The following is a 25,692-nucleotide window of genomic DNA, read 5'->3' as shown; positions in this document are numbered from 1 at the left end:
TAGTGAGTTGGATTATGTCGACTTTATAGCAATTGCATATGAATGTGGTGTTATACTACCTATGTATGTAGACCATTTTGGTAATAGTAACATGCAGGAATGGTTGGATGAACACAAAGATGAGGTTGTTGATAACATATAGGAAAAATTGATTAATGGTGCAGGACAAATTAAGGAAGTTGAGACAAGGTACAGGGATGAGGATGAGGTTGACGATGAGGATAAAGATGAACATGGGGCTGAGGATTAGGATACCGATGATGATGCAGATGACCACGGCAGCAGGTGTAGGTGAGCCTTTGGAAAAATACATGCCTGACAATGAAGATGTTTATCTTGAGTTGCCAAATATTTTCAATGAAAAGCTACACTGGAATGGGCTGGAACCTGTGTTAGGTATAAGGTTTGAAAGTCCTAAACAATTGAAACACGTGCTCTATAACTATGTTGTTGCGAATGGTTATCAATTATGTTTTTTAAAAAATGATAGTAGACAGTTGCTAGCCAAATATTGTGATGGAAAATGTACATTTAGGGTTTGGGGTTCATGGATGAGTGATGATAAGTCTTTCCAAATCAAGTCTCTTATTAGTGACCATAACTGTGTGAAGAATTTAAAATTTGTTTTCAATTGTCACTTATAAATGGATGGGTACCCACTTTACTCAACAATTTTTTAATAATCAAAAGATGAGTGTCAGATTGATTAGAGAGGAGGTGAAAACAACTTTTGGCATTGATGTGAGTATGAGTCAGTGTAGGAGAGCCAAGAAGTATGCATTGATTCTAGCTGAAGGCATAGCTGCAGAAAATTATGCTAGAATATGGTCATATGGTAAGGAGATTAAAAGATCAAATCATGGATCGACAGTTAAAATTTATGTTGATGCAATGCCTGATGGAGGGGAGGGTGTACAAGGATCATTAACCTGGATGGTTATTTCCTGAAATTTTTTTGCCAAGGTGAGTTACTTTGTGTTGTGCGTATGGATGCAAAAAATGGAATATTCCCGATATCTTGGGCGGTTGTATGTGTGGAAAACAAGGAGAAATGGAAATGGTTCATTAAGAATCTTTTAGAAGATTTGCAGTGTTGGAATGAAGGACATGGTTTGGTTTTAATTTATGATCAATACAAGGTATGGTTCAAAATATTAAATGTTGTATAATGAATATTTACAATCTAACTTCATTCCATCATGTTACATATGCAGGGTTTGGTTGAGGCAGTGAAAGAAGTATTCTCAATAGCAGAACATAGGCAGTATGCTAGGCATATCTATGCCAAATTTAAAAAGAGGCTTAGTGGAGCCAAGTTTGAAAATTTGTTTTGGAGAGCAAGCAAGGAAACAACTGAATCACATTTTAATATAGACATGAAATAGATTGAAAAGTTGAATCATGTTGTCGTTGTGCATATTATGGATAGAGATCTAAAAATTTGGTCTTTAGCTTTTTTCAGATTTCACAATTCATCTTGTGAGTCTTTGGAGAATGAATTTTCAGAGAGCTTTAATAATGTCATTTTTCAATGCTCGTAAGAAACCTATCATCAGCATGTTATAGGACATAGTATATAGGTGATGCAAAGGATGGTGTCTATGAAACTAATCAGACAAGGACGGAATCGTTACTCTATTTGTCCAAATATCATAGCAAGGTGGAATATTCTCCAAACTGAGTAAAGGTTTGTACATTTATTTATTCATACATAGCTAACCTGTCACAACTCTAAATGTTTTCATTACATTATGTAGGCATTGGCCGGTTGTATCTTGTTGGGGTATGAAGTTTGAAGCAAGGAAAATGGATGAGGCATATATTGTTCATGTACAAAAAAAAAGGAATGCATTTGCAGGCAATGGCAACAAAATGGGTATGGGTGCGTTCATTCAATTGCTACCTTAGCATATTTAAATGTTACACTTGATGGGTCATATGTAGATCCAATGTACTTGGCATCATTCTTCCATAATACTTACAAATAGCCAATCCATGGGATGAATGGAGTAAACATGTGGCCTTGTACATACTACACACCCCTTTTGCCTCCATTGAGAAGAAGAATGCTAGGCAGGCCAACCATGAAGAGGAGAATGGATGCTTCTGAAAGGTCTGGAAAACACACAATTTCAAAGGCGAAGAATAAGGTTTCTTATAGCATATACAAACAGAAAGGCCACAACAAGGCTACATGCAGTCAAGTTCCATGGTCAACCAAAACAAATGAGACAAAGAAACAAAAGATTATACAGACACAGGAGTCTGTGAATATAAGACCACAAAGTAGGGAGGATGAGGTCATGGTTGAGGCAGGTGAGGAAGTGATCAGGACTAGTAAGGATCGGAAAGTGTTGGGAGTCAATGCAGATACGAAAGGGGTCAGGGTCAATGCAAGGGTTCATCATGGTCACAATGTAAGATCACCAACCACCAGGAAAAAGTCTGAACGAATCATTAAATTTAAGCTTTCTAAAAGAATTAAAGGTGAAGGTAGCAGTGTTGGAACGGCCATGGAGTTGCATTGGTTAATGTTTTTATTTATTGCTTGTGTGTGTGTTACTTAATCGTATAATTATGTTTGAGAACAAGGATTCATGTGGTATTTATCATTCGTGAGTTTTGTAAACAATGAAATGGTATTTGTAATGTTGTGGTATGTTATAAAAATGCTTGTAAATGGTATTCTACTCATTTAATTCACTTAGTTGATAGGGGTATTTTAGTCATTTCTATTACTTAAAGAAGTAGGGGGCATTTTGGTCATTTACATTTTTTAAGCAAGTATGGCTCTTTTACTTATGTCAATTAAGTAAACAAATAGGGGTAGTATGATCATTGTAATCACTTACATTGTTACGGGTATTTTAGTCCTTAAACTTACAAAATAGAGTAGGGATGTTTTAGTCATTTCCATTAAGTTAGTAAAGGGATTAGGGGTGCTTTAGTCATTTAGACTACCTAATTTCATAGGGATATTTTAGTCATTTAAATAAGGTAACCCATTAGGGGTATTTTCGTCATTTCTAAAATTTAGGATGAACGGGTAATTAAGGCATTTCAGGCACTGGTTTTGTGTCACTTATTTCATTAGGGATATTCTAGTTTTTTTAGATGAAAATGACACTAAAACAACAAAAAAATGCACTTTTCAATAGGCGTTTCTATTTGTGGGTTAAAGACAAGGACATCCCATTCATGCACATACAGATAACCCAAATTTTTTTTACTTAAAAACCAACATTTCATACATGAGTTTTTTTACATCATAGTATCCTATTACATATCTTAGACAAGTTACAAAAGGATTCTAACATGCATGTTACTATCTACGACTATGAGCACAACTGATTACCATCAATAAAAGATCATCACCACATACTTCATGAGAAACGAATGACCACGACCACCAACTATTTGCACCATGTCCATAAACTATCACTAGCACACATAAAATCACTTACTAATATCGCTAATAAACAAGATAAACAACACACCAAAAGACAAACCCAGGAATGAAATGTTGTATCCTATAGTTCTTCACTTACTTGAAGAACATGTAGGTGAACACACCTACAGTAGTGACACCAACAATCCCAAGAATACATTTCACTTTCTTATGTTTTTGTGACCCACGACCATCTTCACATACGCAGCTTGTAGAGAACAGAAATGGTTCTTAAGATCAGCAACCATGTTTGAGATGTCGAGCTGACCAGCACGTACGTCATCAAGTTCATGGTTGAGGGCATCCAAATCTCGATTAAACCATGTCGGAGCTCACGCAAATTGTTGGCTATCTCCTCCTGTATAAGAGACAATTCCATATGGGTTTGCATTAGATTGATCATCATGTCTTCATGGCATACACCATTGGGGTGATTCTCCTCCATGTGACGCTAGTAGTTGGGTGGCTAGCTGTGTTCTGGAGATTCTCGTTCGGGCATTTTGCCAATTTGGGGGTGAAGTTAAAGATGATATTAGGGTAAGAAACTTTCCAGATGTGCCATTTTAGGGCAAAAAAAGGTTTTTGTTTTATACAGAGGCACCTTGAACAGTGCAAGTGTGCTCCCTACAATTCATATACAAGTCGACGTCGTTTCGGTGGTGGGAACTCCTCAGCTTCTTGCCATGTAATCACCTATGTGAGCAATTAATCTGATGTGGCAATGTAAACCAGATACAATGAGTTAAAGGGACTAGATTGCCTACGTATGCAAGGCATACAATACACATGGACTACTTGGGTATCTTGGCCTACAACACAAAGCAGGACCATCTCAACCCAACCACAATATGTCGACATATGCAAACATATAAACAATAACCAGAAAGCACATGTAATCATAACAGATCTACCAATCTAACAGATAACTAGAGCATACGAACATCCTATATACAAGGATACATAATGCAGTACCAAGTATAGCGAGAAAAATCACCTTGCAGTCTAGAAGGTAAATAATACAGCTCACACAAATCCAAGAACTAGTACTACGAGTTACATATACAACAAACATGGACCAGTATTCAATCTACAACCCAAAAAACCCTCAAGTTGTCCAAAAGTCAACTTGGTCAAAAAGTCAACGGTTAAAGTCAACAACTAGCCACCACGTCATGGCCACCTACTGGCCATGTTGTACCAGTTCCACGACGAAACAGTCACGACTAGACCAGCTGACACGTCATGGCAGCAACTCAAACAATCAGTCGCAAAGAACTCCTCATCCACGGTGTGGTGAGCAAGATATCACATTGTGGGACCTGCTTTTGGACAGCTTAATGGATTAAGCCCTTAATCTATGAAGTAACACTCTCATCTCTTCCAAAAAGCTTCCTAACGTCCATTAGCTTCATAAAAACCCTTTCTTTACGAACATGCATGTCCAATGCATGTCTTGAACTTGGTTAGGTCAAAAAGGGTGAAAATGAGGTCAAAACCTCATGCATGGAACCAAAACTCAACCACTATTCAGATCTGGAACATTAAACCTCAAAGGGACCTCAAGGATCCATAAACTTTCCAACTTTATGGAATCCTTCCACTCAAACTCTCCCAAACATGGAGAAAATGCATAAAAAACTAGATCTAACATGCTTTAACACAAAAGGTAGAAGCTTGAGGACTTACAAGAGTCCAGAAACAACACAAAATGATGAGGAGAATATTTGTTTGTTGGAACAATGCACCAAAGACACCTTATTCTTCTTCAAAGGACAAAAAAACTACCACAAAAGCTTACAAGATCAATAATGGAGGCTAGGGTTTGTTTGGGATGAAAGGGAGGTGATGGAGGTTGAGGGTGTGCAAACCCTAGCCATCACACCCCTTAAGTGGGGGCATTAATCCCGAAAATTAGGGTTTTGCATGCAGGCGGCCGCCACGTCGTGGCACTCAAAATGAAGGCGTGTTTCCATCGGGTGAGACCATGCCATGGTGCCTTCCCCTACCACGTCATGACCAACCAAAACTCCATATTTTAATCTTTAAATGCCAAAAACACAAAGGGAAATATATACTTGGAACTGGTGTTACAAATGGTATACAAATTACATCTTGTCTTATACTAAAACTTAATAAAATACAAGATATAAATAATTAAAATATTTTTTATATAAAATAAGAAAATTAAATTTGATGTGTAGTGAAAACCCCCAAACAATATATATATATATATATATATATATATATATATATATATATGTGTGTGTGTGTGTGTGTGTGTGTGTATTTGTGTGTGTTTTTATATTATGTGAAACAACTGATAAATATATAGAGTATCTATAATGGAGAGTTCAATGTGAGAGTTGAATGAGGTGGAAAGTATATTTTCCATTCAATGGATTAAACTCTACCACTGTAAGATGGCACATTGGCATTCAAAGGATTTGGAATTCAATGGTCATTGAGCTCTTCAGTGAAAAAAAAAAGGTTGTAACTTTTAAATAAATATTATAAAGTAGTTTTTGTAATGTTCCATTGAACTTTGTAAAGTTCAATGCATTGTGGAAAAAAATTATAGTTATATGACATATAGAATGATGATGTGACAATCCATTGAAATCTTTGGAGTTCAATTCATTTTGGATGCCCTCGCAATAATTAAGAAATACACCAAAGTAATCATGCATTTATTCATTTTTTTAACAAAAGGGGATCTTGAAAGCAACGATCTAATCTAAACTACAATCAAATAAAATGTTCTTAATTTACATTGAAATTTTAATAACATTTTATTGCAAAACATGACCATAACACACCAGAATACATGACTTTTAGATGTTGATAATTGTCTATCTATATAAGTTGTTATAGATTCTTAGAAATGAAAAGTTCTAACCGTTAGTTTTGCTCTCCTTTTAGGTTGGTCATGGTCATCAACAAGCTCATAACCCGTCTTCCTAAAATATCAAAATTAAAGCAAGCTTACTCTAAAAAGTTATATATTTAGCATGCAAACTGCATAGAGAATAGGAAAAACACCAAAATGAACCCTCATATAATCGGAAATGTTATACCATACCAAAATGATATCATAGTACCATACATTAGAATTTATACAAAATCGATTGTGATATGTCATTATTTTAACCAATTAAAATGCCAATTACGGATCCAAACAACTGATCACCATTACATAATCAAGCCCAAATCGAATTGTGTGTGTTAGGAGTGAAGATATTAACCGAAAAACTAAACAAGAACCAATTAATTAATATAACCGAACTATTTTAACTGAACCATTACTAAAATATATGATGCAGTTTGTAATTTTGATTAACCGAATACATATGGTTCGATTATGGTTTTCATTTAAAACCAAACCACTATAAACCGAACCGAACCAATAATATTAATAAATGTTTTCTAATATAATATAATATAATATAAAAATATTTGGTAGGTAATTATATTAGGAATTAAAATTTTAAATGGTAATTATTTGAAACTACATAGGAGAAGTAATGTTTTATCAATACAAATATATATACACAATCATTTATTTTTTATAGCAATGGACTTTATGTTTTTCAATTTTGATAGAAGAATGTTTTTATTTTTATGTCATTTTAGACCATTATGACTAACCGACATTAACCATTAACCATAACCATTAATGACTAAAATCGTTAACCAAAACCAATATTAACCGTTCCTCAATGGCTATCAAAATACATTAACCAATTATAATGATTATAGTTCGGTTTTGACCAATAATCAAATCAAATCGTCTCATACACACCCTTAATTTGTGTTCAAATAGAATATTGGGAATAAATGATAATTATATATATATATATATATATATATATATATATATATATATATATATATATATATATATATATATTAAATCTGAAGGAGCTTATGAATAGTAACTTTCCATGCTTTTGGTTTTGACCACAAAATTTTACATGTTTTAGGTTTTGGTCACAACAAGTTTGGGAAATTGACAATTTTAATCCTTGGATTGCTTTGTTTTGTAGTTTTAGCCAAAATAAGTTTGGGAGGTTGACAGTTTTGGTCCTTGGATTGCTACCATCTTAATATTTACATAAGCAATCCCTGCTTTAAAATTATGTTTACATAAATGGTCCCTATAATTTATAGAAATGGTCCATATATTGATAAAAAATTACAGAAATGTTCGTTTTGTGATTTACACTTTCATCACATATCTTTTAAAGTTTTCCGATTTTCACCAAAAGCAGCATAGCCGCGCTTTGTTTACTAGTTCAAATCAAGAAACATGGATAAAAAAGAAACAACACAAAACTAAAATTCCACATGTCGAACCCAATATTAATCACATAACTGAGACCATTTTATTGACCTTTTATAGATCACAATAAAATGTGATGGATTTCACATAACCAAATCAATCACATTTTAGTGTAACCCCATAATAGATTTGGTATTTAGTTGGTTAAGAATATAAAAAAATTCGGATTTAACCAACATTCTTCCACCATTTTTGTGTAATCCTAAAATTCAACAAACAAATCAAAACTTGTGCATAAATAAAAATGATGCGAGGACTGAATTTTCATATTATTATTTTAAACATTCAAAATACTTAAGAATCTGGGTGTCCAAAATATTAAACTCGTTAACTCATATAAATATATGAAGATAAGATGCACATAAGTTTCATAAACTAATGTATTAATAAAACTTGACACTAGTATAAGTCGTGTCGTCCAATCCATTCATGATCATATAAAAGTCAAACAACAATTATTAAAGCGTAGCTACACTTCACGATCGTGTATGTAGTTTCTTTAAATCGTGTATATGTATTTATAGTTTTTTTTCAAAAAACAAAATTTAAAATATGAACTTCAGTCTAGCATAACTTATAGGCTCAAACACAATCCAAATACAATTTTTCTAAATGTATTATGATCAGTAAGTGTCGATTTTTAATATTGATTCAACTTTTAATGTCATGTTAGAATGGAACTCGATATCTCAAAATTAGGTATTTATATGTACTTTAATATCACTATATCATTAATTTGAGCATCAAGTCCCTAAAAACACCCATTGTTAAGTGGTCCGCTAAACTTTATTGCATCGAAACAAATTCTTTTGGTACAACACATGGTTAGTTCACGAATTGTATGTCTAACGCCTTAGTTTCGAGGCACGTAATTGTATGCTTGTCTATATACGTTAGCCAATTTGTCAACACTATCACATATTCACAGTAAACAAAGTTGTTGACATCAGTTTTGCCATAATGGAATTTTTGTTGTCTAATATTAGTTTACCACTTGTAAAGAGTTATAAGCTGTCAAAACTATATATGTCTACCACTTAAGTGTCGAGACGTGTCATTATACACTTGGTTATATGCATTTTAGCGAATGTGGTAACATTATAACAATAAACAAAATTGGTGATACCAATTTTTCCATAAAAGAATCTCATATTAAGTTTTCACCTTTCTACCTGAACAAGCTTATTAGTGTATATGCAAAACCATAACACAGTGCTACTAATACAATTTCAACTTGTGAGGTGAGTTTTCTCACCATACCAATGGGTCTAAGGCACCAAGGTCGGCCCATTTTACGTTAGTTGGATTACTTGCTATATAGAGGTGTGATATGTATGTATGCATGGTATGCGGTAGAGATAGCCCTTTAGGGCTAATGGTAGAGACAGCCTGTATGGCTGATGGTCGAGATAGCCTTGTGGCTAATGGTAGAGACAGCCTTTATGGCTGATGGTAGAGATAGCCTTGTGGCTAATGGTAGAGATAGCCCTTGTGGATAACGGTAGAGATAGCTTCATAGCTAATTGACGTGTGATATGTGGTAGAGATAGCTTTATAGCTAATGTGATATGTGGTTTGTGTGGGGTATGCTCTGGGGGACTCACTAAGCTTTCAGCTTACCGTCTGTGGATTTGTTTCAGGTACATCGGAGCCCAAGGGCAAAGGCAAGGCGTGATGATGCGGCGTGCACTCTATCTCTCTTTTCCGATATGGTTTGGGGGACACTCTGATGTTTTGAAAATAATAATGTTGTAATGATGGTGGTTTTGAAAACAATTATTGGGATTTTCATGTTTTATGAAATATGGTTGACTAATTAAAAATAAAAATTTTCTTTGTAAAATTTGGGTCGTTACACGGAGCGCCAGCAGGCTCTGAGAAGAAGAGCTTTCGGCTCGGAAGTTCTGCCCCCGCGGAGCCCCGGTTCCTAGCCAAACCCCCTAGTAAGTGAGTTATGCTTACCCTACTTCAAGTATAGCTTATGTATAAGTTTATTATCATTATTATGAACTTATAAACAATATATATATTACAAAATATAATATACAAAGTGTTATTATAATATTTTTTAACTACTCGCGGTACGGGGAATCTGGTTTGAAGGGCCGCATAGGGTTTTTGGATTTCAGAAGTGCTATAATGCCAAAATGGTCCTGCCATCCTGTGTTTCATGTTTGCCCCTGTTTGTACGTAGTGGTTGAAAAGTATTGTTTAACACTTATAAATCAATATCGCTCGTAAATAGTCTATAAATATTAGACTAAAATCTAGCGGTAATGATACTAGGTTTCGTCGAAGGAAATTATATTGTTAAGAAGCGAAGCGCTGTCCGAGTTTAGAATCATCACTTTAACAAGTGAGTGCATAGTTACTTTCATCTTACACATAGATATGAAGTATTTAATATAAATTACGTGTTATGTGTGCATATTATTTGTGTTCTTAATATCTATGTTGGATGAACAAAATATACATGTGTTTATTCGATTTAAACTGTATACGTATTTTATACCTATAATTATGATGGGTAAAGATGGGTAGATTAAAGATAAGATGAGATGAGAGATGAATGATGAGAGATGAAAGATGATATAGATGATGAGAGGTGAAAGATAATGAGAAGCGATGGCCCAGTCATCTAGCAGAGTATAGATAACAACCACAGACTATTCTAGACAGTCCGGTGGAACACTAGCAGGCTCGCAACCTGTAGGTATTGTGAACGGTGTGTTCACCAAATGTACTCTAAAAACTCTGGCAGCTATGGACTTAATGCCTCATAAACGAACATTGGCAGCTATGGACTTAGTGTCTTACAAATGAACGTTGGTAGCTAACTAGCTATGGATTTAGTACCCTATAGATGAACATTGGCAGCTATGGACTTATTGCCTAACAGATAACATCGGCAGCTATGGACTTAGTGCCTGTTAGATGAACCCTGGCAGCGATGGACTTCGTGCCTATTCCTTACGACAATCCTTAGGAATGAATGAATGAAAGAATAGATGATTCTTAGGGTAGATCCTTAAGTATAAAGAAGATAATAGGTCTGAGTAATTGGGTTAATTGTTTGATACTGAAACATAATAACTATATTATTGTGGGTTGAAAACCCTATGTACTCACCAGGTTTCCCAACCTGACCCACTCGGTTTATTTGTATCACAGGTGTCGATACGAAGCTACATTACACTGAGAGATTAACGGAGATGTAGATCATTAGTGTAAATGAATGTAAGGTATGTTTATGCTTATGTTTATATATTGAGGATGACATCCCAAAGTTTTGATATAAAAAATTTATATTTCTTCTGAAATGCTTTGATAATATATTTATCATGTTTTCTGGGAACAAATTCCGCAATATTATTCTTTAAAAATGAATACTCTGATTTTTAATAAGCATAAATAAAAATTTTAAAATGACCATGAATTTGGGGACGTCACATATAATGAGATAACTTACCTGGACAATTACTCCGACGATTGACAAATATCCCTCCGGCGTAACGGGTAACGCGTCTAACAGATATTAACCTAGAAGACTATAGCTTATCAGTTCCTATGACAATCTGATAATGAAAGCTAGATCCGTCACTAATCTCAATGAATACCGAGATTTCTATCAAATAAGGCTCAACCATGCATGACGGTTGTGAGGCAGGATCATTTCGGCATATAACCTTTTTGAAATCCAACGTGACCATTCTAGACACCTCTCTCGTACGAAGATCAATCAGCATTATAACTGAAATTACTGATAAATCTTATATATATATATATATATATATATATATATATATATATATATATATATATATATAACAACGACTATGAATATAAATATAAGTTACACCAAAAACGTAGCTTAACTTATAGGGATCCTAACGAAAATCGGAATTTGCGCTAGCAGAACTTCGACCCGAAAGCTTTTATTTGTTGGGCTTCTAGATACCTCAGGGTCCTACTAATATACCCTAATAACTAGAGAAACTCAAGCTCCATATTTCAGAGGAATTCAGAGAGAAGAAATGGTTTAATGTGAGAAAATGGTGCATGTTCGAGAGGTATTTATAGGTTGATTCGAGATGCGCATCACGCACATGGTCGGGTGCGCGCTACGCACTTGGTTAGGGGTGTTGACGTGGCTCCAGCAGTTGTCTGACATGTGGGAGCTTATGGGTGGTGTGTCAATGTGCGCCACGTGCTTGGTCTGTGCGCACCAGTTCGCGTGCAATCTAACAGATTCTTCAAAAACTCATATCTTCTCCATACGAGCTCCGTTTTTGGTATAATTTATATCTACATGTAGCTATCGACGAGATCTACAACTTTCATTTAGAATGTGTCAGCTAATTCTCATTTTATCTTTAAATTTATATTTATATTTTTAATAGGCTTAGACTGTTAAAGCCCGTATAAAAATCACAACTTCTTAATATGAACTTCGTTCTCGACTGTCTTTACATCGATAGAATCATATGGATGGATGAGATCTTTAACTCCCGTGTAGATTGTTTTTCCTAACAATCGACCAATTTTTATTTCATTTTCTATGTTGTGCACTGATGCGTTGAAACTTCTAAAAATTATAACTTTCCATACAAAGTCAGATTTAGGCATTCTAAATGTGCGCACTCTCGCTTTTACGACTCCAATGACTTTTGTCAAGACTATTCTAACTAGTCCTCTATCAAAAAGTCTATTTAACGTAATTGGTCGTTTATATTGTAAAGTGAAAATGAGGTGTTACAAATACGCATATGTGAATATAAATGTAAGTAAATTCACATATGAATCCACCACCTCCCCTCTCCCGCCACCACTCTTTTACTACCTTTGCCACGTCACCACCACCTCTACCACCAACCACCACCACCACTGCCACCAAACGTCGCCACCGCTTCCACCCCCACCTATGTCACTGTCATCATCACCAAGACGTCTGCCACCCGCCGACACCACCACTACTACTGCTACCACCATTACCACTGCCACCACCACCACCTATGTCACCCCTACCACCACCGTCTCCACCACTGAAGTGTTTATTTTTAATTTTAAGAAATATTAGTATTATATATATATATATATATATATATATATATATATATATATATATATATATATTGAACATAATATAACTCAACATGTGATTATTCAAAATATTTATGATTTAAAAAAGAAGTTTGATTCAACTTGTTTATAATCCTTAGTTTGTTATGATGTAAAAAATATTTAGACTCAAATATTTTATAATCTTTAATTATATATTTTATGATTCAAAATATATAATGATCCACAATTTTTTTAACAAAAACTTTATTTAATTAAATATATTATTGATCTAAAATCATATGATTCAAAAATGATTTAATTCAAAATACTATGATTCAAAATTTTATAATCCAAAAATAATATGATTCAAAAAAAAAATATGAACGCAAAATATTATAATCCTTAATATTTTTCTTATTTAAAATTTTATAATTGTTAAACATTAAAAACTCAAACCGATATTTAGTTTAAAAAATCAAAAAATAAATAAATAAATAAATAGCAATAATATCTTCAAGTATGTAGTAAAGATATTAAAAATAATAATAAAATAAATAATAATAATAATAAGACTTGAAAACCGAATATATAGTTGTTTAATTTTATTTATTTATTTTTTAATTTTTGTTTAAAAAAATATAAAAATAAATGGAAATAAATAATAAAACTCACTTAAATGACGTTTCATGGACGTTCGTCGCACGTGATTAAAACCTCGAGTCCGTATTATTTACCACAAATGTGGGTCGAATGCAAACACATCACGGTCAAATTATGGATTTGACGTTTGTGCCCTTAACAAAATTAATAGTGAAGAATTATCCTCGCAGTCCTCACCTTGTGATGGAATCTAATTAGTATTTAATTAAGATAAATATAAGGTAGAAACTAGTTACAATGAAAAAACGTGCAACCAAAGGACTCTATGTCCTAAACTAGACTCGAGCGTTTCTTTGGTAACATTAAATTTCAAAAGGGAAAAAAAGTTAACGAAAGTGGTATCAATGGTATGTCGCAAATTTGAGTTTTTAAAAAGCGAATTCATAATTTTGCTCTTATATATCCGGCCAAAAACACATAATTCCCAATTTGCAAAGTATCTAAAAGAAATGTTATTGCATAATTTATTTATTTTTAATTAATACTTGAATGAAAAACATATCATACACATAGTTATACCTTTACACTGATTTTAATAAATAAAAAAAATGAGCTCAATGAATCAACTAGTAAAATTTAGACAAAAGAATGATGGAAGAACAATCAAATGATGATTATATTAAAATTTCTTTAGAACTTGTTTATTCCATATCTATAGGATGCGTTGATTGATATTGAATTGGTGAGTTAGAATTTTATCATGGTACTAGGCAGAATTGTTATTTTGTTACGAGAGTTGGTAGATCTTGTTTTGAAGTTAGTTTGTTGTTGACACGATTGTATTAAGATTGACTAGAATTCTTTTCTAGAGTCCTAGACTTGTTCATCCGTTATGGTTTCTTCTGTATCCTTTATCTGTTATGTAGTGTTTGGTAATAGTAATCAAAGTGATCTCATTGGTAGACTACGACCTTGTCTTGGCCTTAACTTGGGAGCAGCAAGTAAGTTGTCTCTTCTTTCCTTGCATTTGCCTATTTGTAACAACCTAAATCGAATTACTTAATCTCTTAAATAACTAGATTACAGATATTCATAAATTACCACATTTGGAAATTAGGGTTTGGGTTTTTTAGAAGTTACAGATGGTTTTGTGTTTTTGGCTATGATATTCAGATATGGCAAGAAATGTTTGTAAGAATAAAAGGTTCTATTAATTGACAACAAACAAAACAATGGCTGGAATTGGAATCTATTTCCAGTTTTTTCATCAACGCATCAAACTATAGAACAGATTCATCAACTTTAATTTATAAAAATATTTGATATTGATCGTTGACACCTATGCCCTAGTCAAGATAGCAACCGACTCCCATTCCAAACTGCATATCACATCCTGTAGTAATAGTATAGTATTTAGTAAATTTCAGCATGAAAAGAATAATAAAACAACAGCTAAATGTAAAGAAATAAGAAATAGCAACATGCTTTCATTGCTATTTGCATCTATGACATACCGAGGGGTTCTGTGGATCAATGTCAAAGCTATTAATAGCACAGTTTTCAGCCAGTATTTCAGTAGGCTCTTCACCTATTACATAGATCAACATCAAAGCTATATTATATGTTTCTGCTTAAAGTATAACTTCTTCACAGAGATAAATAAAATAATCATACCTTGTTTAACAACAGCAAGAATCCCATCTTCAGAGCACATCATAACAGGTAAGACTCGATCAGATGAAATATTAGCACTAGCACGACTTGAAGAGCTCATAAAAGTGTCATATTGAACCTCCCATACATCACTGGAAGATATACATATATTAGATGTTGTGTCACTAGTGCCAATTCCTGAAAGAATTATTGGCTGTTGTTGCCTTCGAAGATCCCATGCAAATACAGTGCCATAAGAGCCTCCTGCCTACAAAATATGATATATATTTTTTTTCCACTTTGATTATTTAGAGAAATAACAAGTAACAAGGAAAAATGCTCACAAGACATGTGTGCTTTCGTGATGGATGAATATCAATAGAATGTACAACACCAGAAGAAGCTCCTTCAGCCCTGTATATTGAGTGGAATATTGTTTATGTCATGCATTTATGGTGGATTATGGTAGTGAATCCTTAGGCATTACAACCTTTACCATGCTTATTTTTGTCAACCGGAATAATTTAGGCAACTGCAAGTCAAATTATATAGCTTTGCCAAAGATTACTTTTGTGATTATCATCTCTACATAGATCACAGAATATCCTATTCATATCCATGAGTACAGTACTCTTGGGTGGTTTCCCTCATTGTAACCTGTCATGTTAAGTCTCATTCTTATGGAACCAGCCTTACACCACCATATATTGTTTGAGCTTTAAATAACAATGTGAGTGCAACAAACTACCATCCGCTAGGGAACTGAACAAGCTGTTCATATTTCATTTTCTTGGGAATTTGGATAGAATGAATATATGAAAGTAAATCGATCACAAAACTAACTATGAGTAAAACAAATAATGAGCAACAATAGCATGAAGTAGCATTTTACTTACCAGTTGCCCTTGAACTGTGAAACTGGCCCTCCAGGTCTCCTCTGATCCCACCACTGAAGAGAATTTCCCAAGCCGCCGGTAGCAAACTCCGTGGGAGACGCCCATCGGGCAGCAGTATAAGAAACCAACCCCTTGCTATCAAAAACTCGACGATAATCCAAACCCGAATCACCGACGCTAATCAAGTTCACTCTCCCATCTTCTCCAACACTCACGCACGCAGAGCCGTTTTCCTGCAAATCCAGGCACGAAATTGGTCCTAGATGCAAGGTTTTTTCGGGTATAGAGACCTCGGATTCAAATGATGCGTCGATAGGGTTTGGGAAAAGAATGTGGAGGGAGCCAGCGAAGGTGGAAGCAGCAATTAAGGGGTTTTGGAGCGACTTTTGAGCAACTTTTAGAGAGGATATCCTGGACGATGTTGGGAATGAGGATTGTAAGGTTAGAGTCGGTGCATCTGTAGGGTTTAAGGCATGGATCCCAATGGAGGTTTCGTCGGTATCGGAATTGAATGACGCTATAACGACGTAGCGGTCGAATGCGGAGAGAGGGGGGAGAAACCGGAGAGCGTCTATGTAGGTTGACTGTGGAAGCCTGTGGAATTGCTTTAGGGTTTCTGTAGACATTGTTAGGGTTTTAGGATGGAGGGAGAGTAAAATGGGAATTGGGGAGAGTTGCCGGGAAGTTTTTGGAGCTTAAAATTTCATGAGTTTTAAGCTTCATTGTTTTTCCTTTTTTTCTTTCCTTTTTCTTTTTTGTGCAAATACCTTATTATAATAAAGTAAATTACAGTTTTGGTCCCTGTGGTTTGATAAGATTCATACTTCCAATTTAGCCTTTGAAAATTTAACAAGATACATTCCTATGATTTAAAAAAATCACCCTTGCTTTTATATTTTTGTTTTTATATTTTGCCGTTTATATTTTATTTTATTTATTTATATTTTCTGTAATTTATATTATTTTTAAATTTTATTAGAATATATTTTTTTATATTTTGTTCATTTACATTTTTTTGACGTTTGAATAGTTTTTCTAGATTTTTTTATGTTTTGTTCGAATGTATTTTTTAATGTTTTTTTGATTTTTTATTTTTTTTATGTTTTTGTAAAGCTTTTTATAAATATTTTTTGTATAAAAAATATAAGAAAGTTTGTTAAATGTGAATATGATTAACATGTATTAGGTATAAAAATTATTTATTTTAATATGGTTATTGTATAGGCTAACCGGAATTTAAAATGAGTGTCAGTGGCTTCGAGTTTAATATTTTTAATTTTAGAAATTGTTTTACATTTTGTTCCGAATGTCAAATGCTAATCAGAATTCTTATAACTCAAACACATGTGTCAATATTTTCTAGTTCATTTTTTTATTTTTAGAAAAAAATTTCGTTTTCGAATTATATGGTTTCCAATTAGCCACCATATAACTTGAAACTCGTTTTTAAAATTCGGCTAATATCTGTCAATCCTATTAAAAAAATAATTTTATACCTAATGTATGTTAATAATATTCACATTTAACAAACTTTTTTATATTTTTTACAAAAAATATTTAAAAAAATATAAACAAATAAAACATCAAAAAAATGTATTCAAACAACACGTGAAAAAACTAGAAAAAATTATTCAAAAAAATATAAACGAACAAAATGTAAAAAACATTAAACAATATATTCGAAAAAAAGTTAAATAAAATTTGAATAATAAAGAATATAAATAAATAAAATAAAATGTAAGCGAAAAAATATATAAAAAAATAAACAATAGTATATATATATATATATATATATATATATATATATATATATATATATATATATATATATAGGCTTAGGTTATTCTATTTAAAGTAATTATTGTGTTATTGTATACATAAATGTGGGCCAATCAAATTTACTTATTTTAATAAAGTGATTAATATATATTATTGAATTAAATATAATTGAAAAATATCATCTTAATTAATTACAATGGTAATTTAGTCAGTTAATATAGATTTAATAAATGAAATTTGCATATTTTAAGGGATCATAAATTCTATTAATTTTAAAAATCCGATTTTAAGAATTATAAGGTTTTTAATTCGGACATTCTGACAGAATATGTTTGAGTAGATGTTTAAAAATAAAAATATTCTTGAACCATAAAATAATAAAAATATTCTTGAACATATTTCTTGATCATGACTTTAAAAATTTCTTGTAGAATAACAAAATTCTCGAACCATCAATTGAAGAATTAAAACAAAAAATTACATTAATTCTTATAGAATACATGTAACAATTGCTAAGAATTACATTTATTGTAAAAGAATAAAATTAAAAAACTTTCAAATCAGGAAAAAAAACATCAAAAATCTAACAAATACACTAATTCATTCTAAAAGAATAATGTTGCTAAGAAACACTTTCAATTTTGTTGTCCGTTCTTCAAGTATCAAGTTCTTCAAGCATCAATTTCTGTGAAAACAAATCTAATTGTAGTTTATAATCCAATAACGCATTAGCAAATGATAAATAAAAAACTATATAGCAAATGATAAATAAAAAACTATATTCCTTTAGAAAAATATGCGGACTTGTTAACTGCACCAAAACCAATAACCAAAAATTGTAGAACATGTATAATCAATGAGAAAACATACATACTACATTCCAACAGAATTAGAATTCGTGTTTCATTCCGATAGAATTTGAATTCGTGATTCCATTCCGATATAATTTGAATTGTATAAAACACACAAACCACTAAATCATTTCATCAAACAGTTAATTATAATTAAACATAAATTAAGCCGGATTGAAATGTGATGGATAAATTATAATTAAACAAACGATTTCCACTTCACCAACTTAAATTTTTACAAACAATAATTTGTTTCTATTCAATCCCACTGAAACAAATCAGTGAAGAATGTGCAAATCAACGTGATGGAAATCTATAGACAAAAAAATAAGGATTGAAACTGATGCTTACCATTCTATCGATAACCACTATGGATTGTTGACAGATGGCTTCAAGGATGATAAACGCTTCAACGGAGATGAACAGCGGAGATCGAGCAGTTGATGCCGGCGGGATAGCCGGAGGTGAGCAGTCGACTGAGGGTCGTCTCGTGTGGTCGGAGGTAAGCAGCATGGAGGAAGCGCCGGTGGTGAGCAACGGAAGTGACCAGCACCGATTGACAATCTTCTGGTGTGGCCGGAGACATCTACGTTTGGCCGGAGACGGAATCGTTTGGACTTCGGAGGATTCACGATGTAGGCGGAATCCATCTTTGCCCGATCAAGAGGAACACGGGTTTAAAAGCCCTAATCTTTTAAGTGGATCCACTTGTTGAAAGCAAAGACACCCTTATTTATTTAGGTTATAAATCAATACCATGATTATAGGGGTTATTTTTGGAAGTTACTAAACAAATTACTAAATTATCCTTATTTATTTATTTATTTAATTATTTAATTTTTTATTTAATTTTGATTGGCCCACGTTGATGCATACAATAACACAATACTTACTTTGAATACCTGGACCTAGCTCTCTCTCTCTCTATATATATATATATATATATATATATATATATATATATATATATATATATATATATATATATATATATATATATATATATAGGCTTAGGTTATTTTGTTTTTACTAACTATTGTGTGCCAGAATGCACAGATCTGGACCAACAGATGAAATTAATCAATGAACATGATTTGAGATTGTATGATATTACAATGGGATATCATGTACCATATAATCACACAAATTTTAGAAAAATTGTATTTTTGACAATTAACTACAATTATAAAAGGAAATTTTCGGATTTTTAGGGATAATTAATTCTCCTAATTTTAAAAATCTGAATTTTTTTATTAATTCAATTTTAATTATAACGTAATTTGTAAACATAACCGATTTTATTCTGTCAGAATATTTTTTTTATAGAATGGTGCTCTTTCAGAATTTCATTCTATTAGAATATTATTGAAGAATAACAAAATTATTGAATCAGAGTTTGAAAAATAACAACATTCTAATATATATTCTTATACATCCGAACTTAAATACAAATTCATACATATTCTTACAAACTAAAAGTCTTATATATTTTAATATAATTATACACATTCTAAAAGAATATCAACAAAAATGAATAAAATTCTTAACAAATAACAACATTATTAAAATGTGAGTATGATCAAACTTTATTCATTCTTCAAGTTATTCCTATTAGGTCTTCAACGCATTTTTCCAGCCATTCCTATCACAAATACAACAAAAATTAAAAATGGTTAAAAGCATGTTACTTGCAATTAACTATCATTCTATATATTATGGTAGAATACATAAAATATAAGAGAATACATAGAATATATTTTGGCAGAATACATAGAATATATTCTACCAGAATATAACAAGTATCTTCTAAGATAATAAAAAATATAAATAAAAAACATAAATGCAATGGTATTACAGTCAAAGTTTCATTCCTCGAATTTCATCGCAGTAAAGAGAATATGGACTTTTGTATCCCACAATCCACAAATTAGATATATCTTGTAGCTACGATTATCAAATTTTTTGGAATAAAACATAAATAAAGGTTAGGAAATTGTTCAATACTTCTATTCGAAAGATTATAAATGTTTGATGATGTTTCAACAAAAATAGTAAAAAGTATGTGCATTCTAAGATAATAAAAAATATAAATTCTGACAGAATGTATCACACATTAAATAATTGTAATTTATTCTAATATAATATAATCCTAAAAAACATGTTTATTCTGCAAGATTGTACTGTAATCATTTTCCCACAATGGTTTTGAATATTCTTAAAGAATTTGTATTATCAATAGTATGAAACTAATTCAAAGAAATCAAATTAAATCATCATTTTTATGGAATAACTAATCATAAGCAAAGTCAAAATAAGGAAAATAAAGACCTCATTAGACCAACACCAGACTAGATTAACACTAGATTAACAGGTGAAGTAGAAAAGAAGCATGACAGTTTCAAAAAGCTAAAATCCAAGAAAGATGAAAAATGGTTGTTCTATACCATTCCAGATTATGAATATGATAAGAGAGCAACATGATGAAGTCGTATCAGGATAATGTCTGAGAACAATACTCTTTCAGGTCGTCCATACTCTTCCGGGTCAAAACCTAAACATCATCAGCCCCAGTGGTAAGGAACCTGATGTTATCATCAGATAAATTAAACACATAGGTATTAGAATAGAAGAAAAACACTATAATTGTCAATTTAGAGTATGAAACCAGCCTCTTCCTTGTGGGACTTATCGCCAAAAGTTGACAAGTCAAATGAAATAGAGACAGGAGTACTCGAATCTCCTAAGTTTCAAGATCAGATTCTCACATTGATTTAGGAGTTTATTCTTGAAATCTCGAAATCACTTAATAAAAACAAAAAGGAGGAAACAAATTTGACCTTGATTAAGCAATGACGAATTGGAGTTCCGGTTTGTAAACCATATTTCGTTCCGAACTGGAGTTCCGATTTGTAAACCATATTTTTGAAGTCTTTCCCTCTGGTGCTCCTGTCATCTTTGATCGTGGGTAGTTTAGGATTGATTGCATAGCATGTCGGCGATGGAGATAATGATGGTGGTGGTCGACAGCCAAGATGATGATGGTTGTGGATGATCGTTTTCAGAGAAAGACGAGGAAAGGGTATTGGTGTTATAGGTTTTAAAACTGATAACCTAATTTAAAGGGGGTATTATTTGATTTTATCAATTTACCATAATTAATTATAGTATAGATTACTATTATACCCTTATATTTATTATTAATGATTTATTAATTCCTGAATTCTCATTGGTGCATACATGCACACAATAGTTGCTAGAAACATTTGAACCTAACTCTCTCTCTCTCTTTCTCTCTCTCTCTCTCTCTCTCTCTCTCTTTCTCTCTCTCTCTCTCTCTCTCTCTCTCTCTCTATATATATATATATATATATATATATATATATATATATATATATAACAAAAATATAAAAGTAAGGATAAAGTGGTCTTTTTAAATGGACTAAGGATATGCAGTGCAATTTTTTTAAACAACAGCGATGCATCTTGTCGAATTTTTAAAAATTAGACTGAAAATACGAATCTGACGAAAACACAAATACTAAAACTGTAATTTACTCTTATACATATATTGAAATTCATGTGCCCTAGATAGTTTTAGGCCGGAGGGTATGGAGCGGGAAAGGGGAGCGGGAAGGCTTCCCTCTCACTGGAACACCGTACCGTGGGTGAAGGGAGCAACCCGCGGGAAAGAAGTGGGGGGAGGGGTGTCGCACTCTCTCTCCTCATTCTATTGTCCAGTTCTTTTTTTTTTTATCTTTTTTAATATTTATAAAAGTATATACCTACTAAAAAAATATAAAAAATATATCAAAATTCATGGTTTTTAATTCCCTACAAAATGAGTATAATTTATGTATGAAATATATTTAAAAAAAAACAGTGATGAGAGCTTCTCACCCATTAATTGGGTTTTAGGTGAAGGAAATGAAAATGAGGGAAAGGGTGGTGTGGCCCACAAAAAGTAAGGGAAACTCCCCACCCATACTTTGGCCATAAGGTATAATTTATGGTTTTACACTTTGGACATAAAAGTTTGTTATTTTCAAATCTACCCATAGAACTTTCTTATTTTAAACTTTGGCCATAAAACTTTTCTATGTTGGCATATTTGGTCCCTATATTTTTGTACGTTCACACTTCCCACGATGTTACTCTGTTGAACGCCACTTTCCATATATACGTACATTGTAAATTTTTAGTTTTACCCCTCAATTTGATATGTTATTTTAAAATTTGCCCATAAAAAATTCTTATTTTAGACTTTGTCCATCAAACTTTCTTATGTTGACATATTTGGTCCCTATATTTTTGTACGTTCACACTTCCCATGTCGTTACTTTGTTAAATGCCACTTTCCATCCCCGTACTTTATAAAATGTTAGTTTTACCCCCTCAATTTTTCTTACTTTAGACTTTGGTCATAAAACTTTCCTATGTTGGCAGATTTGATCCTTACATTTTTGTACGTTCACACTTCTCACGCCGTTACTTTGTTGAATGCCACTTTCCATCACTATACTTTGTAAAATGTTAGTTTTACCCCCCTCAATTTGAACAAAAACAAGTTCCACCTATTTGCGTTACGTATATTGGCATGTTTGTATGTTTGATGTGTTTGGTCACTACATAGAAAATAAATTACAATAATTGTCCATGTAATTTACGAAATATGTCTCCATGTAGAATTATATTTACATGAATGGTGCATATGTTGATGTACTACACCACCCTACTGTTCTCGAAATATTATACACACACAAAATAGAAACAACAAACGAGAAAAAAAAACCAAAGAAGCATTGAAATATGTAAACATGAAAAAAAAATCCAATTGTCGCAAAGCGCGGATTACCTTCTAGTTCTATTTAATATTATCATATGTGAGAAAATTCTAACATGATAAACTTATTCTTTTTTTTTCGTATAAGAGTTGTGTTTTTTTTTTCAAGAAACATTAATCACAATAAAAATGTTTATATATATCCATATTGATGAATCACATAGAAATTAAAAATTCTAACATAATAAACTTATTCTTTTTTCGTTATGCACGTTGTGTTAGTGAACATCACCCCAAGGGTGGTGTGGTGAGCGTTTTCGTGGTTCATCGTAGTTTAAACTATGGTTGATCACTCTTTTTGTCTATATTTCTTATCTATCTCTCTCTCTCTATGCGTTAAGACCATCCAGTGGTTGTGGTGGATGGGTGTTGTGATGAGGTAGCCACTTTTTTGGACATTCACGGCGTTAACATTCCTAATATAATATAATATGTTTTAAAGTTGTAGTATAATATAATTTGTTTTAAGGCTATTATATATCAGAGTTTTAACAAAAAAAAAATAATATAAAGTATTCTTGTATTGCTTGTTAACGTCATGTTCTTGAAATTTGCTTAGAAAAATGAAGGAAATAGAGGAAATAGAGGAAATATATGATAGGTTTCCTATGCATCTATACATTAATATTTGACAATGGAAGCAATAAAATTAACTATAAATGTGCATGCAACCTACGATCTAGGTCTTACTAGTCACAACAATTTACTTTCAAAGCTGCAAAAGTAATACTACAAAAAGAGATATGATTACTAACATTTAAGCAAAATCAAATTTGCTTCTTGAACCCTTTTAGATCTCGAAAATCATGAAGCTTCTGGAAGGCTCTAGCACCCAAAAGAGAATGCCTTTAAAGGATTACACCCAAAAGACTAAACATCATAAAATAAGGATATAGGAGAGTAGACTTGCAAAACTTGAATTCTTAGAGTGCAAGGAGGAAGGGACGAAATAAATAAAGGTCGGGCGGGTCTATTTACAGATAAGTTGACTTGAAGGCATCAAACAAGTAGCATACATCGTGTTTTCTAATGGCTCATTGAGATTTTTCAGCAACCGTGCTCTTCTCTTTCTCCTTAGCGGGTTCCTTCAAGTTTACTTCCATTTTGTCAAGCTTCGTCTCCTTGCTATCTTGATGCTCCTCTTCATTACTTGGACTAAATTCTTCATATTCATTTACTCCTTGACTTGAGCTTATGGTGTGGAAAAGGCAAAAACTTCAAAGACCATTGGAATTGAGGCTCTAGCTTTAGTGAGCTTAATTTCTTCTTTTGGTTTTGGATTTTCCCAAGCTTGCAACTCTTATTTCATTACCTTTTCCAGCTCTTCTAGCTCATTATCTTCATTTACCCCATCCATAAGAAATAGTTCATTTTGTGCTTTCGAGTTCATCGAACTTTCGTGTAACACCCTGCTTATTTATTAGATAAATAAATTAATTAATGAACAAATGGTAGCCCTAAAATAAATAGTTATATATCAAAGGATGGTCTCGAAGGGATAATTATCACAGTTTTAGAAGTCGGGGGTAAAAGGTATAAGCTCTGAATTTAATTTGAAAAAGATTTCAGAAGTCAGGGTGCGTTTGGTAATTATTGGACTTAGATTGAAAAGAATTTTGAAATGTTGAGGGTTAAATGGTAACTTATGGGACTTAAATTGTTAAGAATCTAGAATGTTGGGGGCTGTGTTGTAAATTATAGACCTAAGTTGAGAAGAAATTGAGAGGGGGGACTAAAAGCGAATTTTGGGCTTAAGTTGTAATTGGACGGGGTCATGACCCATCACCTTTCTTCTTGCCATCCATTTAAAAACATGGCTTCAAACAACCCTAACCCTAGGACCATTTTTCAGCCGCCGCATCTCGTCTCCAGCCGCCACCACCCCACATTCGTGTTTTTTCCGATCAGCCAAGATCCGACGAATCTTTGTTGCCGACGCTGCGTCAGTCGGAGACCGGAGGAGCGAGTTGTTTCTATCGCGTCTGTAAAGGAGGTTGGAAGACGAAGTCAGGAGTTGTTCCGCAGCTGTCTCTCGCCGGTAAAGGCACGCCCCTTCCCACCATATTCGCTCTCTTGTTTCTTCATCTCGTCGAGAAGCCATCACCTTGCTTCCGCCGCTGCTGTCATTTCCGGCGAGAATGTATAGAAGACGAGTGGGAGAATCAAAGCAAGAAATGACGAGGTGTTGCTGTTGCAATCGTTTCACCAGAAAAGGCGTGTTTACT

At 32.8% G+C, this 25,692-nt stretch overlaps 1 protein-coding gene across 1 annotated transcript; it reads right to left on the bottom strand.

Moving 5' to 3' along the window:
* Positions 1 to 14,636: 14,636 nt before the first annotated feature.
* On the bottom strand, positions 14,637 to 16,729 carry LOC145128341 (Transducin/WD40 repeat-like superfamily protein). Its single transcript, XM_079063147.1, has 5 exons — positions 15,998 to 16,729; positions 15,446 to 15,515; positions 15,123 to 15,369; positions 14,963 to 15,036; positions 14,637 to 14,841 (listed from the first exon to the last, which is right to left on the bottom strand). Exons 1-5 carry the CDS (start codon positions 16,621 to 16,623, stop codon positions 14,788 to 14,790), a joined length of 1,071 nt encoding a protein of 356 aa, XP_078919273.1. The 5' UTR covers positions 16,624 to 16,729; the 3' UTR covers positions 14,637 to 14,787.
* Between the last annotated feature and the right edge of the window lie 8,963 nt (positions 16,730 to 25,692).

The sequence above is a fragment of the Lactuca virosa genome, chromosome 8 (genome assembly GCF_052849685.1).
Source record: "Lactuca virosa cultivar CGN04683 chromosome 8, Lactuca_virosa_CGN04683_v6, whole genome shotgun sequence".
Classification (NCBI taxonomy): Eukaryota; Viridiplantae; Streptophyta; class Magnoliopsida; order Asterales; family Asteraceae; genus Lactuca; species Lactuca virosa.
This window is presented reverse-complemented; position numbering and strand designations above follow the sequence as displayed.

Excerpts from the sequence above, each read along its gene's own strand:
- LOC145128341 (XM_079063147.1), bottom strand. The coding sequence starts at position 16,623 with ATGTCTACAGAAACCCTAAAGCAATTCCACAGGCTTCCACAGTCAACC. Across the intron at positions 15,037-15,122 it reads TCTTGCTGTTGTTAAACAAG|GTGAAGAGCCTACTGAAATA; the intron begins GTATGATTATTT and ends TCTATGTAATAG. Across the intron at positions 14,842-14,962 it reads TTGATCCACAGAACCCCTCG|GATGTGATATGCAGTTTGGA; the intron begins GTATGTCATAGA and ends CTATTACTACAG.